This window comes from Astatotilapia calliptera, chromosome 7 (assembly GCF_964374335.1).
Source record: "Astatotilapia calliptera chromosome 7, fAstCal68.1, whole genome shotgun sequence".
Lineage (NCBI taxonomy): Eukaryota > Metazoa > Chordata > Actinopteri > Cichliformes > Cichlidae > Astatotilapia > Astatotilapia calliptera.
Window position 1 is genome coordinate 11057513 of NC_137428.1, and position 11445 is coordinate 11068957.

At 40.2% G+C, this 11445-nt stretch overlaps 1 protein-coding gene across 1 annotated transcript; it reads right to left on the bottom strand.

The window, feature by feature from the left end:
* Positions 1-994: 994 nt before the first annotated feature.
* On the bottom strand, positions 995-6898 carry pskh1 (protein serine kinase H1). Its single transcript, XM_026172963.2, has 3 exons — positions 6681-6898; positions 4769-5686; positions 995-2000 (listed from the first exon to the last, which is right to left on the bottom strand). Exons 1-3 carry the CDS (start codon positions 6747-6749, stop codon positions 1683-1685), a joined length of 1305 nt encoding a protein of 434 aa, XP_026028748.1. The 5' UTR covers positions 6750-6898; the 3' UTR covers positions 995-1682.
* Positions 6899-11445: the final 4547 nt, after the last annotated feature.

Genomic DNA, 11445 nt, shown 5'->3' on the forward strand with positions numbered 1-11445 from the left:
CCAACATTAGATATCAGTTGCTTAGCATCAGTTGTCTGTTTATCTTCATCATTTTCCTTCCATATTTTTCTAAAGCATACTCTGTAATATGTCTCCTGTTCTGAGTAACATTTTGGGACAAAGTTGGTGGGACTTTAAGACAAGGCTGCATCAAAACTTAAATGTAGTGGAATAAATGTATGAAGTTTGTAAATAGAGTGCTTCTTAAGATTTAGGAAACAAACTACACACTTACTAAACTGACTTACACCTTAAAAAATATGTTACAGTTACAACATATATAATACCAACAATAGAAATTAAGTTTTTGGAGAAAATGATTTCTTGATATCTGATTTCCTACTTGTTTTATTTAAATATGCTTACATAAAGATATTAGAGTTTCAGAATTAGCATTTACTCAGTTTTGAAAGAACAGGCAAGCTCCAAAAACGCTAACCTATCTAAAGTTACTTGGTCACTCTACTGTTATCATAACAATTTGCAATGTGTGGCACTTTTGTGGAATCTAATTTAAATTTACCATGCTTCCAAGAATATTTTTTAAATTATTTTACCATAGCTTTGTTAAGCTCTTTCACAGCAGGGCAATGCCATTTCTGTCACTTGGCTAGATCAATAAGCTAATGGTAGAGTGTCATAACACCTGGAAATTACTCGGTGAAAATAATCAATTCATAATAAATCTTACACAATTATTTTAAAGCTAGGCTACATTTCTAAAGACAGTATGAAAAGCTCATGGAAACCCAAAGCAGCCTGTGTATCTGTGACTAAGATTCACGTGCCGGTGATCAAGAAAACTCAATGGCCATTTTCCATTATTAAGACAAATCCCTGCTGTACAACAAGGAAAGGCTCATCGCTGGTACTTTACGAGCAATGTCAAATCAAAATGACACAGGCTGCGTTAGGCAATAATCTATTATTGCCTAACACAACTAAGATTTAACAGCGACGCAAAAAAAAAAAAAAAAAAAAGAGCTTCACAATCTTTTGATAGTTTTAGGATCTTAACAATAATGGCAAGAGTAGCTAAGCTTTGGACTGACTAAATCATTTTGGCCTAAAACGGTGTGATTATGTTGCAGCTCGATATGATTAACCACATCTCAAATCAAAGTCTATACAATTAGCACAATAATAAATTCACAGCAATCAGAAATGAGTGAGAGGAATGTGTTTCCCTCCTCTTCTGAAGAATCTCTTTCCTCTTAGTAATGTCAGTATCCAGAACTCTGTTCAACAGATCCTTGTGGAAGGTCATTATCCAGTGACCATTTGAATGGAGACTAATAATCATGTCAACAATAATAAATAAATATGTAGCGACACAGGGAACGGGAGAACACAAGGAAAGTGAAAGGCACCATTCTGCTAAAAGTAAATGTGAAAGAGTGGATGGAGCAGTTGCAACACACTGCCATAGACGTTGAATGATTTTGTCATCTTTCTGACTTGTTCTACAGTCTCAGTTACTTTTCAGCTTTGTCATTTTAGAGTCATGGATTTAGTCAAGTCATTATCCTTGTTTTAAGGCAGAAATGTGGGACTTCAAGACACTTTTGCCCCCCAAACACTGGCAGCAACTCAAAGCTTCAGTCATTGCTGTGTTGTTTAAAGGAAAAAAAAAAAAAAGAAGAAAGAAGGTCCGCTACAGTCGCTGGCTGTTGGGCCTTGCTTCAGCCATCGTACTGCTGCTGATAGCGCCGGTTCAGCTCTCGCAGCTCCTTCTCTCTCACCCGCCGAGCCTTGTTGGATTTGGTTGAGCGGCTGGAGCGCGTGGACTGGGATGACTTGGTGCTGTGGCAGCGTGAGGACGCACGCTTCAGGAGGTTGTGAGATATGCAACGCTGCAGGTTCTTCATGGACGACGAGGCTGCCATGCTGACGATCCAGGGGTGCTTGAGGGCCTGACCGGCGGTAAGTCGCTCACTGGGATCCACTGTCAGAACACGCTCTACAAAGTCTTTGGCAAGGTTGGACACACTGGGCCATGGCTGCAGAGGGAAGACAGGCAAGGGAGAAAGACTGAAATAAAACCAACTGGTTGAATTTTACCAAATTTCTTTATATACTTTATAGAAGAGGTTCATTGTATATTAGGTACAACTAGCTGAAACTAATGATAAGAGTCGAAGCAGACTGAAGCAAAAACATTTCACTTTCCATGCATCTCCTTAACATAACAGTATATACAGAAGGCTTGTAAAAGCTTTGCACATCTGATAAAACCAACAAATTTTCTCTGAAATACAAATCGGTGGTTGTCCAACAGAAAAAGCTTACTGATGTGCAAAATATTTACGCCAAGAATATATGGAGAACACTTTCATTGGAAGCCACTTTTGGTCCCCCAACAAAAGTTGCAAAGCAAAAAATTTGTGTTCAAAGAGCATGAAATGAGTAGCTATAGCATTAATCTTGAGAAATGTTGGCAGGGTTTTTCCCAGTGGACACAAGATGGCAGCAGAAACACAAAGCAGCAATGAGCAGTACTAGTAAAGCATCTACAATAAGTTAATTAAGTTATTTTATTAAGCAAATTAAAATTGCCCAATGCATACATTTTGAGTGGCTGTTCTCAAGATGTTAAAAGTTAAAGCCTTTTACTCTCGGTAAAAGCCTTTTTTAACGTTAACTCTGACATGGACTCTTTTTACTGTAAGTTCCTGGTGATGAGTTAAACTATTTCTACTTAGACAGGAATTGGGAACATCCATCCTGCATGCCTCTTCTCACACACACACTTTACATAATGTCCTGCTTGGCAACTAGCTGTGTTTTCAGTTTCCCAGCAGACAACTACCCCACTTCAAATCCCACAGCAGGTAAATCACCAGTGCTGGCTAAAAATACATGACATATATACATATAACCCACCTCAATACAATTCTCCCCCACCCTATAACAATGACTGGGCTGTGTTATATCCTGAAATGGAGCTGTAAATGTGAATATTATTTATCACAGCTGTAAAGACCAACGTCCCCAAGGGAAGCACATTCAAGCCTGCTCTACCGCAGCTCCTCCAATCAGGACAAGCTTTTCTTCAAGAACAGCTTTGGGATTTCTCAAAAACATTGACGTGACCACACGTACAGAAGGTCTCTGACTGGCATTACTGGCAAACCCTGACGAATTCACATAAGTGAGGCTCATTAGTCTGATTTGGTATCTTGCAAAAGTACTGCCCATTTGGTATAGCTTTCTATTTACTTAATTATTTATTTATTTTCCGCCTTCGTTGTATATTGGTTTCTCTTCTTCTTACTTTAGCACCTTTGTGGTTCAGCAAACCCAATTTCGCTGTGCAAGAAACTGCACAATGACAATAAAAAGCTCTAAGTCTCTAAGTCTAAGTATTTAGCTCTTTTGAGGGCAATGCTCTGCACTCATATGGAAGCAGTTCAAACCTTGTGAATGGTTTGACCACTAGTAGACATTCACAGGCTACTAAAGGATGGGTTACGATCATTAGCCAACAAATGTTCCTGCAAATTGTAGTGCAGTAATGCACCACAAAACACTGCAAGCTAGCAAACACGGATAGGCATTAGATTCAACTTAGTCTTTTGAAAACTGAAACTGTTCAACAATATGCTTTAAAACATGCACACAATATTTTATGGTGAACAAACATTGAATGAAAACACCTTTATGAAGAAGAAAACTATAAAACAGCAAAATGAATATTTTTACAATGAAAAAATTGTAAAAAGGCTGAAATGACGTGTGAAATGTGATTTACTTTCATAGCACTAAGATTTGCCTACAGCAGGCAGCTGTTTTTATGAGAAAAAAAAATTTTTATAAGCCCACCATGCACTCCTTAACTGGCCATGGACAGCAACTAGCTAATGAGCACAGACGCTATAACCTCAGCTACATCTTTGAGTAATGGTAGATCAATGAAAAATGTTGCTCTGTATCTTTTGGACGTATAGAGACAGCTGTTTGGAAATTTTATAAACACTGTTTATAATTTGTCCCAGAAATGTCCTGAGAAAGTAGCTTCTGCTGTTTGTTGTTTTTGCCAAAGAAATGTTGTGAATGTCCAGAGATATTCTTCTCGTTACTCTCGAGGTCTTCTGAACTGTTTATAAAGTACAAACTTATCCTCAAAATGTGTAAAGGTCGGTTCTAGTGAAAAGCTCTATTTACTTATTTCAAGGAAAACTCTGTATGCAGCACAGCTGGTTCAGCCAGAGTCTGTGCTGAAGCAAAATACTGGCTCCTTGGAAGTGTTTTCAATTATTAAACATCCCTGATCTGGCCTTATCTTAGCTGTCAGATATTTGAGAAGTTAAAAATCTGGCCAAATCCCCAGAAAACTCAGATGATTCAACTGCTTCTCATTAAATATTACAAAACTACTCAGCGATTATTCACGCTGGAGTGGTTGTATGTGGGGCAAACATTAACCACGGGCCCCTTTGGTAACATTAACATCCCACACTGTGAAACAAAGGAATGGACTACTCAGCATTCTTCTGAATTGATTTAGAAAAGACAAATTACTGAGAGTGCTCCAGTGTACAAGGTACCAGTTTACGTGAAATGACACATAAAAAGTGGAGAATTGTGAAGGATTTGAAGTCCAAAAAAAGACACAGTGTATGTATCTGGGTTACAAACGTTTCACCTCACAAGCTTAACTTCCTGGAAATCTGTTGACAAAGCCCCCTGCAGTCTGAGGAATGCATTCCTAATACGACCGAAGTGTGCTGGTGTAAGGGAAAAGTGAGCAACAGATTTAACTCCTCACCTCTCCAGAAAAGCTGTATTTCCCTTTGAGGATCTGCCGGTAGAGCCTCATGCGATTGTCGTCCTCGAAGGGCATGGTTCCACTCATCAGGATGTAGGAAATCACCCCAAGCGCCCACATGTCCACAGCGTTTGTGTACGGCTTCCTCACTAGGATTTCAGGCGCTATGTACTCCGGTGTGCCGCAGGTGGTCTTCATCAAACACTCGCCTCCCTTTTTCCTACTACTGGCCAAACCAAAATCAGTGATGATGATCTTGGAATCAGGTCCCGGGTGGTAGTAGAGCAGGTTCTCAGGCTTCAAGTCTCGGTGAGTGATCCCCAAAGTGTGGAGATACTTGACGCCATCCAGCACCATCTGCAACACCCGTGTGGCGTCCCGCTCTGTGAAGGAGCCGCGTGCGATGATCCGATCGAAAAGTTCTCCTCCAGTGGCCAGCTCCATGACCATGTAGACACGCTCAGCTGTCTCGAAGACCTCCATGAGTTGGATTATATTAGTATGACGAACACGACGCAGAACACACAGCTCTGACTCGCACACCTCCCTCCCCTCACGGTACCGGGTCTCGATCATTTTGATTGCGTATGGCTGTCGGGTGCTCTTGTGCTCCACGCGGACCACACGGCTAAAGCTTCCCCGGCCTATCAAAGCTTTGATCTCGTACTTGGCTGTAACCCGGGGATCAAACTTAGCTCTGTATTTCGCCACTTTCCTTCGCTGAGGATCCGGCAATTCGGACAGGTCCTTAGGGAGGTGAGCTGAAGCGGTGGGAGTGGCAGTGTGAGACTGGGCTTGATGTGGGGAGGTGATCTCTGCTTTGTCACCTGCTCCGCCACCAGCCACACCCATCTTGCTTCCAGAGCCATCCCCTCGTATGAAGTGCTTATAGATATCTGTCTGAGGTTGAGGATCAACCTGAAAAATACACAGCACAGTTCATCAAAATACACAGAAGATCAATGAAAGAAAGAAATCAACTAAAAAAATACCATACTAAATTATACTTATATTCTTTGTCTATACAATGTCTACAGTTACAGATTAGATGTGTTCAAAGCAGCCAGTCTCCACACTGCAGCTTTGTGTAGTAAGTAGGAGCAATAGATATTTTACAGCATTTCTGAATAAATCAATTTTTTTTTTTCAGTTGGTAAATAAAAAGACCAATAAAATGTTTTGTTGCACCCACTAATCAGTCTCAAAACCAAATATGTTCAGTGTAAAGTAACAAAAGAACTGCGGCTGAGGTGATAGATCAGGTTGTCTGCCAATCAGAAGGTTGTTGCATTGATCCCTGACTCTCTCTTGTCCACATGAGAGAGGCATCCTCGAGCAAGATACTTAACCCCGAGTTTTCCTGATACATCCACAGTGTGCCACAGACAAAAGTTATGTATGAATGAGACCCAATTGTGAATTTTGAGTAGAGAGGGACTAAATCCATTTACCCATTAGCCACATTCAAAAAGATTAGATATATAAATTTTTTAGTTTTACTTTTAAAAACACAAATTAATATTAAGTCAAAAGACTACCAGATTAGTTTTCTAACAGATTCCCCTCAAATACTTAGGACTAAAAAAATATTATATGAAGAGACATTGTTTAATCATAGTTGTGTTGTAATCTAGATCTTTTAAAAGCAAAATTTCATGTTGAAATAAATGTACCTATGAAAGCACTTTGACTTTGTATTGTTTTCCCTCCTGTGGATGATGATGAAATATTCACATCATTCAAAAGCCGCATATGTTATTTTCCTTTTTAACCAAACAAATTGCCTCCAAAGTGACTTTAAGCCATTTCGGACAGCTCCACCATGTCACTGTATCTGGACAGTGAAGCTGTTGATATGCATGATTACATACGCCATAACCATACCGTTAACAGTTACAGCATCTTTACTGACCTTTTTGACCAGGTCCAACTTAACATCCTCTGGAGGCTCAGGGAGGACCTTACTGTTCCGGCACCCCATCACATCACCTTGGGCCACTGCCCAGTCAGCCACACAGGCCACCAGGAGCCCTGCCTCATCACCGCCACAGCCGATTTAACAGCAACATCCAGGCTGCACCCAGACTCAGCTTGAGGGTTCATGAATAAAGTGGATTACATCCACTCAAGTACCAGTGAGCTGGTATCAGCAGTTACAGTACATGAATGCGATTGAGTCTGGTTTAACAACTCCCAAGTGCTCATGAATACATCTTGAATGGGCCTGCAGCTTACGCAAATCTCTGGTACTAGTTGTCTTCAGTGTGCTTCGGTAGGCCTGTAGCAGGGCCACACAGTCAGATGTTATCAAGGATGCATCTCAGATAGGATAATGTACAGAGAAAATGGAATGGATACAGCCGGCAAAAAAAAAAAAGAAGAAAAAAGTTTGATCCGAAAGGGAGCCGTTAGCCTGAGCGTTATCCAGCTTTTCTAAAGCAGGCTTAACCGGAGCTGCCTTTAGAGGGAAAATGCAAAGTTGTCCTCAGGACTCATTCAAAACTTCCAGGGAAAATAAGACCACCATCAACTACGCTATGATCCATTGGGAAAAGCTGCAATGTCAGCAGCGGTCTAGCCACACATGAAGCAACTCCCCTGGAGAATCACAAGCTGAAGAACAGTGAAGGGAGGCTGTGAAATGCAAAGAAAAAATTAAGCACAAAATAAAATATGAATACAAGTTTGTGTGTTTATCAAATGCAGATATGACAGCAGGCATCTTTTAACATACATGCTTTTTGGTCACTCATTTTAACACTATTAAAATTAAGTATACTTTTATATGGAAGTTGTGTGATGAGGCCATACTGTCAGACTCCCAGCAGAAATATATGATCAAAGCTATTAATACATGTTTTGGAATGACTAAGACGACATGTGACAGGCTTTGCCATTATGAAAAGAGAGCACCAACACAGATGGTCACATATCTGAGCTGGAAGGCTGGTCGATATACTTTATTTTTATTTTTTGTTTGTACAAAATGTTTAGCAACCTACCACAAAACAAGAACTAAGGAGTATGTTACAGGCTGAAACTAATAAAACTGAAAATGGGTACATTTACTTAAGAAACCTAAAGCAAAACTACACTTAACTTCGAGATTTTTCTTTTCTTTTTTTTTTTTTTAAGTGAAGGCCTTTTTCGTGTTTATTTTTTTATGATAAAACCCACTTTACCTGATTTTCCCCAACCTTTAGTAACATTAGGGTAGTCTCTAAAAGTTTTCACTAAGAACCCAGACATTAAAAGCGTAAGAGTGACTCTGAATCTCACCTCTCGACTTACCCGAGATAGCGAAGTGTCTAAGTACGCTAACTAGCCTGCTAGCAGCAAGGCAGGACTCCCAACTTTTGCCAAATCCAGCCTCCTCACCCCACTCTCACTCAGCTGGGCTCTCCATTTTCACCTCGTAGTTTCCCAACTTTACTCCCGAGGACAAACAACTCAAATCCATCACGGCCTTTCTTGGCGACACTTTGTCACTTTTAGAGTTTGCTAATTTGTTTTCATGGTGTTACAAAATGTTAAAGAAGTGTACAAGAACACTCAAAGTCATCCCGTCGGTTGCTTTTCTGGACGGTGTTTTTCAACCAGGACCACCTTCCCACACCCACAGAGAAGCGTCAAGAGGCGCCGGCGTTCCGGCCTAGACTTTCAAAATAAAGCAGATTATAGTTAAATAAAAGACTAGTATCCAGCCATCCACTCATTATTCATTTTTATAAATATGCAGCTCTACACATATAAATCTGGAAATATACTGTCTTCATGTCTGCACTGTGTTCTTCTTATTGTCCGTCTATTCTGTTAAGTGCATTGAGAGCAAAGAAAACAATTCCTTGTGTAGAAAGTGTAAGGTGATTCTAATTTCTGCATTAAAATATAGATACTTTTGAAATCTAGTATCTGCAGATACCAAGTACCCATACAAAATAAGTGTAAAATTAGAAAACTATACTATAGAAAACTATATTCCTTACGTTGAAGTAAATGTTGAAAATACGTCTTTATATATATATATAAAGGAACATCAAGCTCGACTTTCAAATTGCTTTCCTAACTTTGTAAATACAACCAGGAATTAAAATTTAGTAGATCTGTGTTTAAAAATTCAAACACAAAGATGAATTAAATGTAAAAGTCAGCTCATACATTTGCACTATAGTCTCATTTCAGCGCAGTGTAAAAGTCTTTGCTGTGCTTTGCTGACTTTTATGGTGATGCTGATTTGCCCTTGTTCCTCCTCAGACACAGAGTGGAACAGATAAGACAAGAGGAGTGAAATAATAAAAGAGTTTACAGAATCACCTCAGTTTGCCATAGGACTAAAAAGACCTTTGGCAGCTACCTTTCTCCATGCTACAGTGCTGGTGGCATGGTTCAGCAAACACACAAAATTGAATAGATTGCCCCCTTAGATTGGCTTGTTGCCACTGATCGTGATCTAATCGTTTAGTGTATTCCTACTTAAGAAACATAAAAATGATCACAAGTGACACGTAATGACTGTAAAGATGCACTAAATTAACTCAAAGATGCAAAACAATTATAGAGAGACACAAAATCACCATAAACTGATTGTAAGCAACCACAGAAAGCTGCATGATGATCACCCAATGGTACCAAATGAGTACAAAGACACACTCGGTGACACAAAATGATCACAAACGGATGCCAAACAAATATGAAAAAGTAACGCATAGTGTGTGTGGCTGTGGTCATTAGGAACTAAAGGCTCTATTGAGCTCTCGGTCATGATCTTCTAACAATAGTTGCATGTTGACATTTCAAGAAGATTGTTCTTGGTCTACTCTTATTTTGAAAGCTATATCATTTTGCTTCCTGTGCACTTTACCTGTTTGTGTCTAACTGTACACATCTCTCCGCTTCCACCCAACTTTTTTTTCTCCCCTTTTTTTTCTTTTTTTTCCTCTGTAAAATCGGACGACCTCCCTCGGCTTGTTTCGACCCCGTTAAGTCCTCACCGTCACTTCCTGGATACAGAAAGAAGTCCCTATGACTTTTTTTTTTGTCTTGAAACAGTACAAGAAAGTTTAGAAGTTATGCTTCCAACTAAAGGAGTTCCACATAGGATGACTAGTATCTGACCCTCATTTGATATGGACATGCCTCAAGTCACAACATCTGAGAGAATCTGTGATGTTACAGCTGCTGCAGCTTTCCGCAGACATCTGAGAAAAATATAAATGATGTGGAGCAAGTGAAAATTTTACATTATAGTTAGTTTTATTATTCCTTTATGTGATGGTATCCCACTGAGGCACTTTGGGGAACCACTGGTGATCTTTGGGGTATTTTTATGCATTTAATTCAATGCAGGCATGCAAATAAAATTGAGGCCACTTCACTCGCCTCCACTCTGAAAACATAATTTATACAGGACTAAACCATATGTCGAGGAGCTCTCCCTGCCGTGCAGTTTCTACAAAATTAAATGAAAGCATGCATATGTTTTTGTTTTAAACAGATTTCATGTGGTTAATTATATGCTTTGGTTGTGTTTAAAGATATAGGTTTGCAGGACAAAATGCATATCAGCTGTAGTCTGATATGCTGAGCTTTGCATCAGTGAAGTAAAGCTCTTACAGGATTTTTCCACACGGTGTCACTGCTAACATAAAAGTCACTCCAAGGCTACCTCAGACTGTAAAGTACTTTTAAGCCATTTTATTAGAATAACTTTTTCTTTACATGCCTCCACTGTACTGGGATGAGTAATGTTCAGTTTCACCCTGCTTGATTCACGAGCAGTATAATAAACAACGCAGGTCCTTGGCTTTGATATTGATGTGATGGAGCATACTGGACTCAGTGTTGTAGACTCACTTGACCAAGGCTTGTGCAGCTTGTGCAGGGCGCAGCAGAGTTTTGTGGAGCAGCATTAAAAGAATAGAGAATTAGTAATAGGAAGACAAATGTTCCAGAAAGAGAGGCAGAGACAGTAAAATTCATCTTATGATGCCAATAAAGCTCCCTGAATTGGATTGAGGGAGTGAAAATGAGTGGGGGAGAAGGGTGGGGGTGACGGAGGAAGACAACGGATGACAGATGGTGGGTACCAGACAGAAATATAGGAAGAAAGGAATGGTGGGAGGGGGTAGAAAAATGAAGCAGCAGAGAGTAATCAAAACGGAAAGAAGGAGATAAGGAGAGAGAGAAGAAGACCCGCTGCAGCCATGAGGCAGGGACAGGGAGAAAAGGATGAGACAAAGAGAGAGAGATAAAAGCAACGAAAGAGATCCTCTGAGGGCTCTTGCTGCCCATCCAGCCTCTCTGCTCTATCTGCAGTGCAGCTGAGGTCAGGGCCTCTCCAGCGCTGCAGCCCGCTCTGCTACGTCGTCATCTTTGTGATTGATCACCGCTTTGTCGCACTCTGATCAAGATGCTTTGTCTGAGTGCCCTGCTTCTATTGACACTCGTGTGTATTCCTCTCCATCGCTACTCTCCCAGCGCTCCATACCCACATCTTTCTCTCTCTCCATTTCCACTTGTGCTGTCCTGTTACTCACACTATTTTCCCCTTTCAAAGGTCAATATCATCTATTAGGTCTAAATTTGCTGACTGCTGTATTATTTATCCCTACAGAGAAGGAGGAGATTCTCTATTAAAAGCTCAGTTGACTCCATCTGTGTCTCTGTCTCCATTAATA

Coding starts and splice junctions, on each gene's coding strand:
- pskh1 (XM_026172963.2), bottom strand. CDS start 6,749: ATGGGGTGCCGGAACAGTAAGGTCCTCCCTGAGCCTCCAGAGGATGTT. Junction 5,687..6,680: donor AGTTGGACCTGGTCAAAAAG/GTCAGTAAAGAT, acceptor TGTATTTTTCAG/GTTGATCCTCAACCTCAGAC. Junction 2,001..4,768: donor AATACAGCTTTTCTGGAGAG/GTGAGGAGTTAA, acceptor TTCCCTCTGCAG/CCATGGCCCAGTGTGTCCAA.